Source organism: Neoarius graeffei, chromosome 6 (genome assembly GCF_027579695.1).
Source record: "Neoarius graeffei isolate fNeoGra1 chromosome 6, fNeoGra1.pri, whole genome shotgun sequence".
NCBI classification, from domain to species: Eukaryota; Metazoa; Chordata; class Actinopteri; order Siluriformes; family Ariidae; genus Neoarius; species Neoarius graeffei.
This window is the reverse complement of record NC_083574.1, coordinates 25,408,140-25,427,796: the sequence shown is the minus strand read 5'-3', so window position 1 is coordinate 25,427,796 and position 19,657 is coordinate 25,408,140. Positions and strand designations below refer to the sequence as shown.

Below are 19,657 nucleotides of genomic sequence, written 5' to 3'. Positions count from 1 at the left end.
TGCCCACAGGATGAAAAATAGACAGTTCTATGAGGTGACTAACCTGCCTTTTGTCTTGTGTTTGCAGGTTATATATGAAGTGCTGTAATCACATGGAGGCTGAAATGAGTAGACTGCCTGTTCTGTAAGGCTTATCTGTTTGTGGAAGGATGCTGTGTTGAATTCTAAGCTCAAGCATTTCATCATCAGCAGCAGCAGCAGCAGCACACACCTCTACCATTTTGTGCAGTTGTACTGGGACTCGGAGAAGAAACCTTACAGGCAAGAAGGAATGTCATTCATGCATTCCAAAAGCTCCTGAGTGTTCACGAAGGTAGTGATTTTCCAAGAAGTGGCATAAGGATGGCAAGTGTGGTTTGGTACTCTTTTTCAGCCTGTTCCTTTTTCCTCTTGACCATCATCTTTTACATGAATGCTTCAGTGCAAAGAGCTGAGGATGATGTCACACCACGCCTAAGCTTTGTATATGGTAAGAACAACACACAGGCATATTGAAATGCTACTGACCACAATTGTATGCGTTATAGCCCAGATATATCTGAAATAAAGGATGATAAGCAAGACATGGTGGAGCAGACATCTCTTATCCGAGTTACTGAGAGCATCAAGATGGCCTGTAGTCTATGCTTATCAAAGCCTTACAATTATGCTATATAAATTAAAATGATATGAAAACAAAGGTTTGGTAAAAAATTTTAGTGAAAAGGATCTGGTCTTGAAGAACCACAGTTTATCATGATTTCCCTAGTTAAGCATGCCTAGCTAAAATGATGGGTTAATTCCGAAATTTAGTAGGTACAATAGAAAATTTGCCACAATGTACAAGAACAAAGCTGAGCACTTACGATGTACAGAAAATGTCAGCTTTGGTCCATAAAGACAGGGTTAGTCTTTTAGGGTTAACTTAATAGACTATAGACTACATTTGGTCGAATATTTAAAAAAAAAAAAAAAAATATATATATATATATATATATATATATATATATATATATATATATATATAGCCACTCGTGACTATAAAGGGCCCTGGCACTCGAGGCCAAGCCTCCATTCCTGAGTTGCAGTGGCCAGGACTGATGTGTGTACCAAATTTTATGAGTCAGAGTTTTTCAGCAATGGAATCATTACTGTCCAGGTCCAAATGGTGGTGCTACACGAGAAGCTCACTTTGGGCATGGGGATATCATTAGAACTCTGATCTCGTATAACCTGTGAAGCTACATCAGCAAATGCATGGTGAATTTATAACACACTTCCTGTTTGCATGGTGAAACATACAGATTTATTGGTTCACCATTTCAACATCATGCAAGATATCACAAATCCTGTTGCAAGTCCGTTGGCTAAAACAATGTGCGTTTCCATTTTGTTCAACTTGGGGCACCCCACACACCTACCAATTTTGACACGGATAGGTGAAACTATATACCGGGCAAAAGTCTCAATGATGTGTGGGGGCGCTATGGAGTCCCCTGGACACACCTGGGGTCAAGCCTCTATCCCTGAGTAGCGGTGGCCAGGAATGATGTGAGTACCAAATTTCTGGAGTCAAAGTTTTTAGGCAATGGAATCATTACTGTCCAGGTCCAAATGGTGGCGCTATACCAGAGGGTCAAATTGGTCATGTGGGGAACCTCAGAACCATTGTATCCTATAACCTGTAAATTTTTAGCCATATCAGGCAATTGCATGGTGAATTTATGACACAATTCCTGTTTGTGTGGTGTAACACAAATTTATTGGCTCACCATTTCAGCATCTTTTAAGATATTGTAAATCCCTTCACAATTTAATATCAGCAGCATCTTTCAAACAGGGTGGCACAGTGGTGTAGTGGTTAGCGCTGTCGTCTCACAGCAAGAAGGTCCGGGTTCGAGCCCCATGGCCGGCGAGGGCCTTTCTGTGCGGAGTTTGCATGTTCTCCCCGTGTCCGCGTGGGTTTCCTCCGGGTGCGCCGGTTTCCCCCACAGTCCAAAGACATGCAGGTTAGGCTAACCGGTGACCCTAAATTGACCGTAGGTGTGAATGTGAGTGTGAATGGTTGTCTATGTCTATGTGTCAGCCCTGTGATGACCTGGTGACTTGTCCAGGGTGTACCCCGCCTTTCGCCCGTAGTCAGCTGGGATAGGCTCCAGCTTGCCTGCGACCCTGTAGAACAGGATAAAGCGGCTAGAGATAATGAGATGAGATCTTTCAAACGTGTCAAAATGCACAAAACCAAAAATATCTCTCTTCCTGTTGAGTATGGCTGATGCAATGTATAGGCAATTTTGTTCATCTCTGGGCACTCCACACACCTACCAAATTTGACACTGATAGATGAAACTGTCTACCAGGCAGGAGTCTCAATGTGGCATCCAAAGCTATAATTTTGAATCTAATATTTTAGGGGGCGCTATGGTGTCTTCTAGCCTCACCCAAAGCAAATAACCTTCATTCATTCATTCATTCATTCATTATCTCTAGCCGCTTTATCCTTCTACAGGGTCGCAGGCAAGCTGGAGCCTATCCCAGCTGACTACGGGCGAAAGGCGGGGTACACCCTGGATAAGTCGCCAGGTCATCACAGGGCTGACACATAGACACAGACAACCATTCACACTCACATTCACACCTACGGTCAATTTAGAGTCACCAGTTAACCTAACCTGCATGTCTTTGGACTGTGGGGGAAACCGGAGCACCTGGAGGAAACCCACGCGGACACGGGGAGAACATGCAAACTCCACACAGAAAGGCCCTCGCCGGCCCCGGGGCTCGAACCCAGGACCTTCTTGCTATGAGGCAACAGCGCTAACCACTACACCACCGTGCCGCCCAGCAAATAACCTAAGAATAATAAACTTTTTCCCTATTTTCACGAGTGCATGAAATTTCTTGAGTTTTTGAATATTTCCAAGGTGTCAAATCTGTAATTATAGAAAGAGAATAATAATAAAAAAAATGCCAAAAACAAAACGGCCCAGTCCCTTCACAATTTAAAATCAGCAACATCTTGACATGATGTATACCAAATATGGCATGAACCCAACAAACTGCCTAGGAAGAGTATATATTAAAATGTAACATGTTTTAGCAATGGAGTCATTACTGTCCATGTCTAAATGGTGGTGCTATACCAGAAGGGTGTCTTTGTGCATGTGTATATCTTCAGAACCATGATATCCTATAACCTGTGAAGTTTGAGCCGTATCAGGCAATGCATGGTGAGTTTATGACTCACTTCCTGTTTGCGTGGCGTAACGTATAAATTTATTGGTTCACCATTTCAACATCTTGCGACATATTCCAAATCCCTTCGCAATTTAACATCAGCAACATTTTGACATGACGTATACCAAATATGACATGAATTCAACAAACCCCCTAGGAGGAGTTCGTTAAAATGTAATGTGTTAAAATGCACAAAACCAAAAATCTCACTTCCTGTTGAGTATGGCTGATGCAATGTAGAGGCAGTTTTGTTTGTGTCAGGACACTCCACACACCTACCAAATTTGACATGGATAGGTCAAACTATATTACCGGGCAGGAGTCTCCATCACATACGGGGGTGCTCTGGAGTCCCCCGGACACACCTGGGGTCAAGCCCCTATGGCTGAGTTTCAGTGCAGATGACTGACGTGTGTACCAAATTTCATGAGTTTTCATAGGCGTGCACCTCAGTGCTTGGGCCCTAATAATAAAAAACATGCCGAAAAAAATAGGGCTTTGCACCTTGGTGCTTGGGCCCTAATAATAATAAGAAAAAACATGCTGAAAACAATAGGGATTTACTCTGTGCTTGGGCCCTAATAATTGTTACAGAAACGATGGGGCTTTGCACCTACGGTGCAGGCCATGGGCTTTGCACCTACGGTGCTCAGGCCCTAATGAGAAGAAAAAACATGCCGAAAACAATAGGGCTTTGCACCTACGACACCTCGGTGCTTGGGCCCTAATAAAAGACTTGGCTGTGGGCCAAGTCTAAAAAATGTTACTTTCATCTATCCCTGGTTCTAAATCACATTTTTGAAATGACATACAGTGGATATAAAAAGTGTACACACCTCATTAAAATTATAGGTTTTTCTGATGTTAAAAAAAAAGACCATGATAAATTTCAAAACTTTTCCCACCTTTAATGCGACTTATAACTGTACAATTCAGTTGAAAAGCAAACAAATCTGTTAGGGGGGAAAACATTAAAAAAAAAAAAAAGTACAATAAGCTGGTTGCATAAGTGTGCACACCCTTAAACTAATACTTTGTTGAAGCACCTTTTGATTTAATTTCAGCATTCAGTCTTTTTGGGTAGGAGTCTATCAGCCTGTCACATCTAGACTTGGCAGTATTTGCCCACTCTTTCTTGCAAAAGTGCTCCAAATCTGTCAGATTGTGAGGGCATTTCTTGTGCATAGCCCTCTTCAGGTCACCCCACAGATTTTCAGTTGGATTTAGGTCTGGGCTGTGACTGGGCCATTCCAAAACTTAAATTTTTTTCTGGTGAAGCCATTCTTTTGTTGATTTCGATGTATACTTGGGGTCATTGTCCTGCTGAAAGATGAAATTCCTCTTCAGCTTTCTAGCAGACACCTGAAGGTTTTGGGCCAAAATTGACTGGTATTTAGAATTGTTCATAATTCCCTCCACTTTGACTAAAGCCCCTGTTCCAGCTGAAGAAAAACAGCCCCAAAACATGATATTGCCACCACCATGCTTCACCGTGGGTATGGTGTTTTGGTGATGTGCAGTGTGTTGGTTTTTTGCACCAAACATACCTTTTGGAATTGTGGCCAAAAAGTTCAACCTTGGTTTCATCAGACACATTTTCCCACACGCTTTTGGGAGACTTGATGTATTTTTGCAAAATTTAGCCAGGCCTGGATGTTTTTCTTTGTAGGGAAAGGCTTCTGTCTTGTGACCCTACCCCATAGTCCAGACATATGGAGAATACGGGAGATTGTTGTCACATGTAGTACACAACCAGTACTTGCCAGAAATTCCTGCAGCTCCTTCAGTGTTGCTGTAGGCCTCTTGGCAGCTTCCCTGACCAGTTTTCTTCTTGTCTTTTCATCAATTTTGGAGGGACGTTCGGTTCTCAGTAAGGTCGCTGTTATCCCATATTTTTTTCACTTCTTGATGACTGTCTTCACTGTGTTCCAGGGTATATGTAATGCCATGGAAATATTTTTTTATAAAACTGAAATCAGTTTTTTATAAAACTGATCCCTTTCACCAATGAGATCCCTTTGATACTTTGTAAGCTCTTTGCAAACCATGGCTTTTGCTGGAGGATGCAACTGAGTAAATGTCAGGAAAATCCTACGAGGAGAGCTGAACTTTATTTGGGGTTAATCGGAGTCATTTTAATTGATGGCAGGTGTGTACCCAAAAAGACTGAATTCCGTAATTAAATCAAAAGGTGCTTCAACAAAGTATTAGTTTAAGGGTGTGCACACTTACGCAACCAGCTTATTGTGTGGGATTTATTTATTTATTTTTTAATATCCACTGTAAATCACATTTGTAAAAAAATGTTGGCAAAAAGGATTGGTCCAAATTCATCCAAAAACAAAGTTTAACTTGCAGGCTGTAAAGGGGACACACACACACACACACACACACACAGCTGTGGTCAAAAGTTTGCATAGACTCCTCATGGGCATGAATGCTATGGTAATTTTGGGCTGTGAATGATTTCCTTGAACTGTTCTTTTTCCAGGGTGAAATGATCGTACAGCATACATCTTTAATGACTTCAAAAAACAAAAATTGAGTGTACAAGTTTGAATTTATTTTGGATTTTCTCTAATTCACACAGGGTCGAAATTATACATACAGGCTCAAATATATACTTACACCCCCACAAATATTTGGTTAAATGCCCCTTAGCAAGTTGCACCTTGACCAGACACTTTGGGTAGCCATCAGCAAGCTTCTGGCATAATTCTGGCTGGATATTTGACCACTCTTCTTGGCAGAATTGGTAGAGTTCATTTAAATTGTTTGGTTTCCTGACATGGACCTGGCTTTTAAGAGTGGTCCACAAATTTTCAATAAGGTTGAGGTTGGGGCTTTGGGAAGGCCATTCCAGAAGCTTCATGTTAGCCTGCTTTATCCATTCCAAAACCAGTTTTGATGTGTGTTTGGGATCATTGTCCTGCTGGAACACCCAATTGTGTCCAAGTTTCAACCCTCTAGCTGTTGATTTGAGGTGAAGTTGAAGAATTTGGAGGTGGTAATCCTTCATTATTCCATCCACTTTGTGCAATGCACCAGTACCACTGGCAGCAAAACAGCCCCAGAGCATCATGCTTGACAGTTGGTACAGTGTTCTTAGGTTTGAAACCCTCACCTTTACTCCTCTAAACATACCTCTTGTCTCTGTAGCCAAATAGCTCAATGTTTGTCTTGTCTGACCATAAAACTTTTCTCCAGAATGCATTTGGCTTGTCCATGTGGGCAGCTGCAAATTTCAGTTGAGCTTGAAGATGTCGATTTTGGAGCAGGGGCTTCTTTCTTGGTCAGCACCCTCTCAATCCATGGCAATGTAAAACTCGCTTCACTGTGGACCATGACGCTGGTGTTCCAGCAGTTTCCAGTTCATGGCAGGTTTGAGCCTTGGTGGTTCCTGGGTTGTTCCTGACCATCCAAACCAATTTCCTGTCATCTGAGGGTGACAGTTTGGGTTTTCTTCCAGACCTTGCCAAAGTGGTGACGCATCCGAATAAAGTACAATTGTTTGAACTGATGCTCTTGGAATCTGCAGTTGTTTAGAAATGGCTCCAAGAAACCTTCCCAACTTCTGTAAATCTACAATTCTCCATCTTAGATCTTCACTGAGTTTCTTGGACTTTCCCATGGGTCTGAGTATTGGTCAATCCAATGAGTGCTGTCAAATAAATCCTTTTTATGCTGGCAAAGAGAAACTACCAGTTGTAGTCAATCATGATCACTAACAGGAAGTTAATAGGCCTTGGCCTTGTCCAGTTAAAAGACATTGTAGAACCTTCAGCACCACTTATTAACAGATTTAAGTGAATGTATGTATATATTTGAGCCTGTATGTATAATTTTGACCCTGTGTGGATTAGAGAAAATCCAAAATAAATTCAAACTTAGGCATTCAATTCTTGTTTTTTGAAGTCATTAAAGATGAATGCTGTACAATCATTCCACCCTGGAAAAAGAACAGTTCAAGGAAATCATTAACAGCCCAAAATTACCATGGCATTCTTGCCCATGATGAGCCTATGTAAACTTCTGACCACAACTGTGTTTTTTTATATATACTTTTTCAAGGCAAAAAAAAAAAAAAATATATATATATATATATATATATATATATATTGCCTTGAAAAAGTATTCATACCCCTTGAAATGTTTCACATTTTTCCACCTTACAACCACAAACTTAAAAGTTTTTTATTGAGATTTTATGTGATAGACCAACACAGAGTAGCACATAATTGTGAAGTGAAACGAAAATGATAAATGGTCTTCAAAATTTTAAACAAATAAAAATCTGAAAAATGTGATGTGCGTTAGTATTCAGCCGCCCTGCGTCAATACTTTGTAGAGCCACCTTTTGTTGCAATTACAGCTGCAAGTCTTTTGTGGTATGTCTCTACCTAGCCTGGGCCCGCCCATCCTAAGTGTGACGCAACACGGGGGGCTGTTGCGAACTTAGTCTGGCAAGGCAAGCTATCTCCAGCTCTTCCAAGCTCCTGAAAAATCGGGAGCCAATCAACTTTGAGCATCTCCAACGGCCCTGGGTAGAGGCGTGTTCAAGGCAGTGACGTAGTAGAACTGCAACCGGAAGCCATAGATTGTTTACAGAATCTATGCCGGAAGCGCTTCATTCACTAGAATCATTACGAACATGGAGCAGCGGCAAGCCTTTGACACAGCGGTAGATGCTGTATTGAAAGCATTCAACGGGAAGTTCTCATTGAAAATGGAGCAAAGAGCAGCCCTGGAGGTATTTATTGAAAGGAAGGACGTTTTCGCCTTGCTCCCGACCGGCTTCGGCAAGAGTTTAATCTACCAGTTAGCCCCGCTGGTAGCCAAATCAATGGGGCTCAGCGAGAATCCTATTGTTGTGGTCGTCTCACCTTTGATCACGCTAATGGAGAACCAGGTTCGGGAGGCGACTGCCCTGGGTATTTCTGCAGCCCAGCTGGACCCCGACAACGAAGCGTTAATCAAAAGAGGCAGCTTCAACATCGTATTTGGCAGTCCAGAGTCGTGGCTGAGTGGCAAATGGCGTGACATGTTGGCCGACAAGGTCTACAAAGAAAATCTCTTGGGCATTGTCGTCAATGAGGTGCACCTCACCTATAAATGGTAAGTGTTGCCAAGTCAACACAGCACAACTCAAGCAGTTTCTGTCGTGTCACATACGTCAGAGGAAAGAGTGATGTGATTGGTTTAAGCTTCGTCACAGCCTTTTCTGGCTTCGACCAGTAGCAAACTGAGGCATTTCAGGGAGGCGGGTCAACCACATGCTTTGGGAAATGGTTGGGCTTAATATCTATGCCAGACCAATGCTCGCAGAGCTTTGAAGTTGCGTTAGCCAGACTAGTCTCTACCAGCTTTGCACATCTAGACACTGAAATTTTTGCCCATTCTTCTTTGCAAAATAGCTCAAGCTCAGCCAGATTGGATGGAGAGCGTCTGTGAACAGCAATTTTCGAGTCTTGCCACAGATGCTCAATGGGATTTAGGTCTGGACTTTGACTGGGCCATTCTAACACATGAATATTCTTTGATCTAAACCATTCCATTGTAGCTCTGGCTGTATGTTTAGGGTCATTGTCTTGCTGGAAAGTGAATCTCCTTCTCCTTCTTTTTCCTGTCCCTGCTGAAGAAAAGCATCCCCATAGCATGATGCTGCCACCACCATGTTTCACAGTGGGGATGGTGTGTGCAGGGTGATGAGCAGTGTTAGTTTTCCACCACACACAGCACTTTGCATTTAGGCCAAAAAGTTCAACTTTGGTCTCATCTGACCAAAGCACCTTCTTCCACATATTTGCTGTGTCCCCTACATGGCTTCTGGCAAACTGCAAACGGGACTTCTTATGCCTGTCTTTCAACATTGGCTTTCTTCTTGCCACTCTTCCAAAAAGGCCAGATTTGTGGAGTGTACGATTTATAGTTGTCCTGTGCACAGATTCTCCCACCTGAGCTGTGGATTTCTGCAGCTCCTCCAGAGTGATCATGGGCCTCTTGGCTGCTTCTCTGACCAGTTCTCTCCTTGCTCGCTCTGTCAGTTTAGGTGGATGGCCATGTCTTGATAGGTTTGCAGTTGTGCCATACTTTTTCCATTTTTGAATGATGGATTGAACAGTGCTTCTTGAGATGTTCAGAGCTTGGGATATTTTTTTTATAACCTAACCCTGCTTTAAACTTCTCCAGAACTTTATCCCTGACCTGTCTGGTGAGTTCTTTGGTCTTCATGATGCTGTTTGTTCTTCAGTGTTCTCTAACAAACCACTGAGGCCTTCACAGAACAAGTGTATTTATGCTGAGAGTAAATTACACACAGTAAGACTCTATTAACTAATTAGATGACTTCTGAAGGCAATTGTTTGCACTGGATTGTATTGAGGTATCAGAGTACAGGGGGCTGAATACTAATGCACACCACATTTTTCAGATTTTTATTTGTTTAAAATTTTGAAGACTGTTTATCATTTTCTTTTCACTTCACAATTATGTGCTACTCTGTGTTGGTCTATCACATAAAATCTCAATAAAAAACTTTTAAGTTCGTGGTTGTAAGGTGGAAAAATGTGAAAGTTCAAGGGGTATGAATACTTTTTCAAGGCACTGTGTGTGTGTGTGTGTGTATATATATATATATATATATCATAGCCGCTTTATCCTATTCTACAGAGTCGCAGGCAAGCTGGAGCCTATCCCAGCTGACTACGGGCGAAAGGCGGGGTACACCCTGGACAAGTCACCAGGTCATCACAGGGCTGACACATAGACACAGACAACCATTCACACCTACTGTCAATTTAGAATCACCAGTTAACCTAACCTGCATGTCTTTGGACTGTGGGGGAAACCGGAGCACCCGAAGGAAACCCACGCGGACACGGGAAGAACATGCAAACTCCTCACAGAAGGGCCCTCGCCGGCCACGGGGCTCAAACCCGGACCTTCTTGCTGTGAGGTGATGGCGCTAACCACTACACCACCGTGCCGCCGTATATGAGAGTGAGAGAGAGGGAGAGATAGTGGAGGAAATAATTATTTGATCCCTTGCTAATTTTGTAAGTTTGTCCAGTGACAAAGAAATGAACATTCTATAATTTTAATGGTAGGTTTATTTTAACTGTGAGAGACAAAACATCAAAAATAAAATCCAGAAAATAACTTCATATAAAAGATATAAACTGATTTGCATTTCTTTGAGTGAAATAAGTATTTGAACCCTCTAGCAAACAAGACTTAGTATTTGGTGGTAAAACCCTTGTTGGCAAGCACAGCGGTCAGACGTTTCTTGCACTTGATGACCAGGTTTGCGCACATGTCAGGAGGAATTTTGGTCCACTCCTCTTTGCAGATCATCTCTAGATCATTAAGGTTTTGAGGCTGTCGCTTCGCAACTCGGAGCTTCAGCTCCCTCCATAGGTTTTCTATGGGATTAAGGTCCGGAGACTGGCTAGGCCACTCCATGACCTTAATGTGCTTCTTCTTGAGCCACTCCTTTGTTGCCTTGGCTGTATGTTTTGGGTCATTGTTGTGCTGGAAGACCCATCCACGACCCATTTTCAGTGTCCTGGCAGAGGGAAGGAAGTACTCAGGATTTTACGGTACATGGCTGCGTCCATTCTTCCGTTGATGCAGTGAAGTAGTCCTGTGCCCTTAGCAGAGAAACACCCTCAAAGCATAATGTTTCCACCTCCATGCTTGACAGTGGGGATGGTGTTCTTTGGGTCATAGTCAGCATTTTTCTTCCTTCAAACTCGGCGAGTTGAGTTAATGCCAAAGAGCTCGATTTTGGTCTCATCTGACCACAGCACCTTCTCCCAATCACTCTCGGAATCATTCAGGTGTTCACTGGCAAACTTCAGACGGGCCTGCGCATGTGCCTTCTTGAGCAGGGGGACCTTGCGGGCACTGCAGGATTTTAATCCATTACAGCGTAATGCGTTACCAATGGTTTTCTTGGTGACTGTGGTCCCAGCTGTCTTAAGATCATTAACAAGCTCCTCCCATGTAGTTCTAGGCTGATCTCTCACCTTTCTCGTGATCATTGATACCCCACGAGGTGAGATCTTGCGTGGGACCCCAGAGGTCGACTGATGGTCATTTTGTATTTCTTCCATTTTCGAACTATTGCACCAACAGTTGTCTCCTTCTCACCCAGCTTCTTGCTTATGGTTTTGTAGCCCAGTCCAGCCTTGTGCAGCTCTACAATCTTGTCCCTCACATCCTTAGACAGCTCTTTGGTCTGGCCCATGTTGGAGAGGTTGGAGTCTGATTTGATTGATTGATTGATTGATTGATTGATTGATTGATTGATTGATTGATTGATTGATTGATTGATTCTGTGGACAGGTGTCTTTTATACAGGTGTCAATTTAAGACAGCTGTCTGTAATGCAGGTAATGAGTTGATTAGGAGTGTCTAACTGGTCTGTGGGAGCCAGAACTCTTAATGGTTGGTAGGGGATCAAATACTTATTTCACTCAACGAAATGCAAATCAGTTTATATATATTTTATAAAATGTGATTTTCTGGATTTTCTTTTTGATATTCTATCTCAGTTAAAATAAACCTACCCTTAAAATTATAGACTGTTCATATCTTTGCCAGTGGGCAAACTTACAAAATCAGCAAGGGATTCACAGGAACATCAAGCTGCTTAGAGATGGCCTTGTAGTCTTTGCCTTTAACATGCTTGTCTATAATTTTCTTTCTGATCTCAAACAATTCTCTCCTTTGCTGGTCCATGTTCAGTGTGGTACACAAGATGATGCCAAATGGCAGAGTGATAACTTTACTCCATTTAAATAAACTGTATGATTGATTACAGGATTGAAGACACCGGTGATACTAATAATGGTTAAACAATTAGTTTGAGAGGTGGCACGGTGGTAGATAGGCTCCAGCTTGCCTGCAACTCTGTACAGGATAAGTGGCTACAGATAATGGATGGATGGAATTAGTTTGAGATCACTATAATCCAATTATTTATCTTTTCTAGGCATACCAACAAATCTATCTAGGCTACTTTAGAATATCTTCGTTAAATAAACAAAAATTAATTGATTTTCACACTTTTTTTTTTTTGGCTTTACTCTGACATATCAAAGGCATGCAAGTGTACATGAGAGAATTGCTTTTAATTTCATGATATTTCAGGGGGAATAAAGCATTGTTTCAACAAGCTGTAAGGGTACTCGTGTGTGTGTGTGTGTGTGTGTGTGTGTGTGTGTGTGTGTGTGTGTGTGTTATAACCTATTATATAACACATAGCAGACACACACAGCTCATTGAAAAAATGCTTTATTCCTCCTGAAATATCATAAAATTAAAAGCAAGTTTCTCATGTACAGTATACTTGCATGCATGCATGCATGCATGCATACATGTAATTTTCCCAAGATCACTGTTGCTGTGATGTATATCAGCTTGTTGGTCTCAGTGATCGGCATAGTAAGGATCGTTTGTACTGCTGCATTCACATCTTCTAGGAGATTTTCAGGAGACAGGAGATAATTCACACAGTTGTGGTAGTCAGGCACGGTGGTTCATGGTGTTCAGCTTTGTTTACTGTCTTCAATTTCAGGTCAGCTGCTTGTGCATTAAGCTCTTGATCACAAGGGTGTGTTGCTGTGGGGTTCCCAGTCTCAATCTCTGAGTGTGGAGATGATAACAACCCCCCCCCCCCCCCCCCCCCCCCGACCTGGCATCCTGGCTTCTCCTTACCATAGCATTTGTGATGTACCTCATTAATATCTAGTGATAGCAGTTGTTGTCTGTGGATATTGGAACATTGAGTTACTAGTTGTTTTGGTATTGCTGTAGATGTTGGATATCAAAGCAGTGCCAGTCATCAGATACCCTGCTGGCATAATAAGATAGCCGAAGGAGGAGATAGAGGCCAACGACATCAGGACAAGAAACTCCCGACAACACACAGAGGGTTTCACTCCAAGTCCAGCATCCTGAGGCTGTACACTAAGAGGAGTGAAGGAGGCTGAGAACTAGTGAGCATTTGACCCACTATCCAGGATGAAACAACAAAGATCCACGAGTGCATCAGGGAGATAGTCCTGAATGATGAAGTCAAGTCAACTTTTTGTCAAATATGCTATACATGCTCGACATACAGCACAGATGAAATTTCAGTCCCCTCTGACCCATGGTGCAAACAGGCAATGCAATAAATAAAAATAGAATAATTGAAATAAACAATATAAACAGTATAAACACTCTAGATAAGAATTAGACATAGACTAAACACTCTCTCTCTCTCTCTCTCTCTCTCTCTCTATATATATATATATATATATATATATATATATATATACACACACACGTAAATTGGAGCAAATAAACAGTCAAGGGCACTTGAGGTATAGCAGGTAAACATGAAATAAGCAGTATAAACAATAAACTAATAGCTGTTAAGGTGAGGTAGTGCGGAATAGTGCAAATGAGCGAGGTAAAGTGAAATGTGCAGTCCCTGAGTTCAGTGTGTTAATGAACGTTGAGAGAGTGTGTGCGTGTGTGCGCGCAAGCAGAATCTGTGGTGGGGGAGGAGGGGCAGAACAGGGAGGGAGTTGAGCCTCCTGACCACCTGGTGAAAGAAACTGTCCTTGAGCCTGCTGGTTTTAGCCCGGAGACTCCGCAGTCTCCTCCCCGACGGCAGCAGACTGAAGAGGCTGTGAGATGGGTGGGTGGGGTCACCTGCAATCCTGATGGCTTTGCGGGTGAGGCGGGAGTTATAGATATCCATTAGAGAAGGGAGAGAGACACCAATGATCCTCTCAGCTGCTCTCACGATGCGCTGCAGAGTCTTGCAGCAGGACACAATGCAGGCGCCATACCACACGGTGATGCAGCTGGTCAGGATGTTCTCGATGGTGCCTCTGTAGAATGTGTGCATAATGGGGGCCGGGACTCTTGCTCTCCTCAGTTTGCAGAGGAAGTACAGATGCTGTTGGGCTTTTTTGGCCAGTGATGCGATGTTGTTGCTCCAGGACAAGTCTTCAGAGATGTGCACACCCAGAAACTTGGTGCTGCTCACCCTCTCCACTGCAGCACCGTCAATAAATAGTGGAGCATGCTGGGTGTGCGTTCTCCTGAAGTCCACAACAATCTCCTTCGTCTTCTCCACGTTCAGACGGAGATTGTTGTCCTTGCACCACATGGCCAAGCGGCTCACCTCACTCCTGTAGATTGTCTCATCGCCATTGTTGATGAGACCCAGCACAGTCGTGTCATCCGCAAACTTAATGAAGAGATTAAGTTGTTGGTGTGCAGTCGTGGGTCAGCAGAGTGAAGAGGAGGGAGCTCAGCGCACATCCTTGGGGGGCCCCCGTGTTCAATGTGATGGTGCTGGAGGAGTTGCTGCCGACCCGTACAGCCTGTGGTCTCCCCGTCAGGAAGTCCAACAGCCAGTTGCACAGGGAGGTGTTGAGTCCTAGCTGGTCCAGTTTATGAATGAGCTGCTGAGGAATGATTGTGTTGAATGCTGAGCTAAAGTCTATGAACAGCATTCTGACATGCGAGTCTTTTGTCTCCAGGTGGGTGAGGGCTGAATGGAGGGCAGTGGAGATGGCGTCATTGGTCAAACAATTGGACTGATGTATGCAAACTGGAAAGGGTCCAGGGTAGGGGGGAGGGCAGACTTGATATGCCGCATGACTAGCCGCTCGAAGCACTTCATGAGGATGGGAGTGAGTGCGACAGGGCGGTAGTCATTGAAGCAGGAGGGAGACGGCTTCTTTGGAACTGGGATGATGGTGGTGGCTTTGAGGCACGTGGGGACAACAGCCTGGCTGAGCGAGATGTTGAAGATGTCTGTAAAGACATCCGTGAGCTCCTTGGCACAGTCTCTCAGGACACAACAAAGAATGTTATCAGGACCCGGGGCTTTCCGTGCATTTGTCATCCTGAGAGCTCTCCTCACGCTGTCTGTGGACAGCGTCAACACCTGGTCGCCAGGAGGTGGTGGGGTCTTCTGTGCTGTGGTGCTGTTGTCTGCCTCAAAGCAAGCGAAGAAGTCATTCAACTGATTTAGCAGAGACGTGGCGTTGTCACAGGTCTGCGGCGAGGGCTTGTAGTCTGTGATGGTCTGAATCCCCTGCCACAGGTTCCTGGTGTCTGCGCTGTCATTGTAATAGTCAGCAATCTGCTCAGTGAATACCTCAGGCAGCAGAAACTAGAGAAGGAAGTGCAAGAAGAACCATCATGGAAAGACAAACCACTGCACGGGATGTACCACCAGCAGATAGAAGTGGCTGATATTGAAAAATCCTACCAGTGGCTGGATAAAGCTGGACTGGAAGACAGCACAGAGGCACTAATCATAGCTGCACAGGAACAGACCCTAAGCACAAGACTGATAGAGGCTGAGGTCTACCACGCGAGGCAGGACCCCAGACTGTGTAAAGATGTCCTTGAGACAATCCAGTGCATAACAGCAGGGTGAAAGATACTAGCAGGAAGAGCGTACACGGAACGCCATAACCAAATGGCTGCTATAGTATACAGAAACATCTATGCTGAGTATAGACTGGAAGTCCCAAAGTCAAAGTGGGACACACCTCTGAAGGTGGTTGAGAATGACCAAGCTAAGATCCTGTGGGACTTCCAGATACAGATGGACAAACCGGTAATGGCTAACCAACCAGACATGGTAGTGGTGGACAAATGGGAAAATAAGGCTGTGGTGATAGATCAAATCAAGTTTATTTGTACAGCGCTTTTAACAATAAACATTGTCGCAAAGCAGCTTTACAGAATTTGAACGACTTAAAACATGAGCTAATTTTATCCCTAATCTATCCCCAATGAGCAAGCCTGTGGCGACGGTGGCAAGGAAAAACTCCCTCAGATGACATGAGGAAGAAACCTCGAGAGGAACCAGACTCAAAAGGGAACCCATCCTCATTTGGGCAACAACAGACAGCCTGACTATAATATTAACAGTTTTAACAGGTATAACCCTCAACTGTCCTCATGGGGCCGTCCTTCACAGGAGTGGGGCAATAAAACTCCGACCAGACACAGGGCACCAGGATGGATCAAGCAGGTCTGAGGGGCAGAAGAGGCCAGCATCTCAATCCCAGGATCAACATGTAACTCAGAGGGACAGATGGGGGGGGAAGAGAGAGAGAGAAAGAAAACACGTTGTTAGGTATGCCCTAAAAATGACAAGTATTAAATCTGTGTGGTAGGCTCGCAGAGATGAGAGTCTTTACATCAGGCATAACACACAATGGCATGTTGCTCGCAGAGACGAGAGTCTTTACATCAGGCATAACACACAATGGCATGTTAATATGGTAAAAAATATATCATGACCTGCTCTGGCTGGATGCTTGATTGGGTGATGGGAGCACACTCCTCAGCAATGATGAGATGCAGATGGGACCCTTAGGCCTGGCCAAGACAATTCAGTTACATTTCACCGGGTCTGGGACATGCGACAGAATGTCTGACGGCCGATTCCCTGCAGGCTACGATAGCCAGTCGAGGTCCCCACCGTCTCCACCAAAAGATTTCCTGTTGACTCCATGTAACTCAGAGGGACAGATTTGGGGTGGGGGGGAGAGAAAGAAAACACAGGTGGTTAGGTATGCCCAATGTCACCTGAATAAGTAGGAACAGTATACATATTGCACCGAGTACAAGCAGGGACTCCGGCAACTAACTATGACAGCATAACTAAAAGGAGAGAGCCAGAAGGTAACACAGGCATGAGGGAGCCCCGGGACATAAAGCAGCCAGCCACTACACCGTCAACAAACTCGAGTGAGCAAGCGAGTGGGGACTGACAGCATCCATACATCCCAGTTTACCAAAACACGCTATGTCTGAGGACCCTCCAGATCTACTCCTTTACCTCATAAACACCATTAACAAAAGGCTTGACTAAACAGATATGTTTTCAGCCTAGACTTAAATGCTGAGACTGTGTCTGATTCCCGAACATTACTTGGAAGGCTGTTCCATAACAGTGGGGCTTTGTAAGAAAAGGCTCTGCCCCCTGATGTAGCCTTCACTATACGAGGTACCAGCAGATAGCCTGCACCTTTTGATCTAAGTAGGCGTGGCGGGTCATAGAGGAGCAGAAGTTCACTCAGGTACTGTGGTGCGAGACCATTTAGTGCTTTAAAGGTCAATAGTAGTATTTTATAATCAATACGGAATTTGATTGGGAGCCAATGCAGTGTGGATAAGACAGGCGTGATGTGGTCATATTTTCTAGTTCTAGTAAGGACTCTTGCTGCGGCATTTTGAACTAACTGGAGCTTGTTTATGCACTTATTGGAACATCCAGACAGTAAGGCATTACAATAATCCAACCTGGAGGTAACGAAAGCATGGACTAGTTTTTCTGCATCATGCAATGACATTAAATTTCTTATCTTTGCAATATTTCTGAGATGAAAGAAAGCTATCCGGGTGATGTTATCAATGTGAGTTTCGAATGAAAGACTGGGGTCAATAATCACTCCGAGGTCTTTTACTGCTGCACGTGAAGAAACAGAAAGGCCATCCAGAGTTACTGTGTAATCAGAAAACTTACTTCTAGCTGTATGTGGTCCTAGCACAAGTACTTCAGTCTTGTCAGAGTTAAGCAGAAGGAAATTTATAAGCATCCAGTGTCTAATATCCTTAACACATTCCTCAATTTTATTAAGCTGGTGTCTCTCATCAGGTTTTGCAGAGACATACAACTGTGTGTCATCAGCATAACAGTGGAAACTAATACAATGTTTACGAATAATATCGCCCAGAGGTAACATATATAGAGAAAAAAGCAGTGGACCCAAGACAGAACCTTGTGGAACACCAAACTTTACCTCGGTACGTCTAGAAATATCACCATTTATATCAACATACTGATAACGATCAGTTAGATAAGACCTGAGCCAGGAGAGGGCTATTCCCTTAACTCCCACAACATTTTCTAGTCTATCCAGAAGAATGGAATGATCAATGGTATCAAATGCTGCACTAAGGTCAAGCAACGCAAGTAGCGAGACACAGCCCTGATCAGACGCCAACAGTAGGTCGTTTACTACTTTAACCAGTGCTGTCTCTGTGCTATGATGAGGTCTAAATCCTGACTGATACATTTCATGGATGTTATTCCTATGTAAATATGAGCATAACTGCTGTGCCACAGCTTTTTCAAGGATCTTGGAGATAAAGGGGAGGTTTGATATTGGCCGATAATTGGACAGCTGATAGGGATCAAGGTCAGGTTTTTTAATCAGGGGTTTGATAACTGCTAGTTTAAAGGATTTGGGTACATAGCCAATCATAAGAGAAGAATTTATTATTTTTAGAAGCGGTTCAATTACTCCAGGCATTATCTGTTTGAATAGACGTGGCAATACTAAGTGACATCATCAGGAAAAAGGAACTTGAGCAGTATTAAGGGCTGAAAGAAGAGCTAGAAAAGATGTGGAAGATGAAGACAACAGTGGTTCCCGTGGTGATAGGAACCCTTGATGCAGTGACCCCCAAACTGGGAGAGTGGCTCCAACAGATCCTCGGAATCACATCCGAGATCTCTGTCCAGAAGAGCGCAGTCCTAGGAACAGTTAAGATACTGCACAGGACCCTCAAACAAAGTATAGCTGCTCACTGCTCTGTGTGTGTGTGTGTGTGTGTGTGTGTGTGTGCGCTCATTGCTCACTTTGTGTGTGCACACGTGTGTATGCATGTGTTCACTGCTTCAGATGGGTTAAATGCAGAGGACGAATTTCACTGTGCTTGAGTGTGCATGTGACAAAGGCTGCTTCTTCTTCTCCCAGGCTTCTGGTAAAGGACCTGAGCTTGAGGGGAAAGAAATGCCGCCCAAAGGAGGGGCGAGTGGGAATTTTTTTTTTTACACACACACAAAGCTCTGGTCAAAATTAAGAGACCACTGCAAAATTCAATTTTTCTGGTTTTGTTATTTATAGGTATGTGTCGATGCAGTGACCCAGTTTGGGGGTCACTGCATCGAGGGTTCCTATTTTTTTTTCTGGTTTTGTTATTTATAGGTATGTGTTTGAGAATCCAGCCACTGGGGGTGCATAAGCATACTCTTGGTGCTGGTCCCAAGCCCGGATAAATTGGAGAGGGTTGCATCAGGAAGGGCATCTGGCGTAAAACTGTGCCAAATCTAACATGCGGAATGAAAAGAGAAATACCAAAGATTGGTCGGGGCCCAGGTTAACAACAACCGCCTCTGGTACTGTTGGTCAACAGGGTGCCAGTGGAAAGTGTGCTACTGTTGTGCCAAAACGGAGGAGGAGAAAGAGAGGGGGGAGGCGTGTTAGGAGAGAGCATGAAAGATGGAAGGGAAGGAGCTTAGAATTGAGGGTAGGAACACTGAATGTGGGAACATTGACTGGCAGAGCGCGAGAGTTAGCAGATATGATGGAAAGAAGGAAGTTGGGCATTTTGTGTGTGCAGGAGA

At 43.7% G+C, this 19,657-nt stretch overlaps 1 protein-coding gene across 9 annotated transcripts in view; it reads left to right on the top strand.

The window, feature by feature from the left end:
- sema4ba (sema domain, immunoglobulin domain (Ig), transmembrane domain (TM) and short cytoplasmic domain, (semaphorin) 4Ba) overlaps nucleotides 1–19,657 on the top strand; it is a 520,834-nt gene that overhangs the window by 169,443 nt on the left and 331,734 nt on the right. For all 9 annotated transcript variants that reach the window (XM_060923501.1, XM_060923496.1, XM_060923492.1 and 6 more), the window contains one exon: nucleotides 68–469. In XM_060923501.1, the coding sequence (XP_060779484.1) occupies nucleotides 343–469 (127 nt within the window). In that variant the 5' untranslated portion in view covers nucleotides 68–342. The remainder of the gene's footprint in view (nucleotides 1–67; nucleotides 470–19,657) is intronic.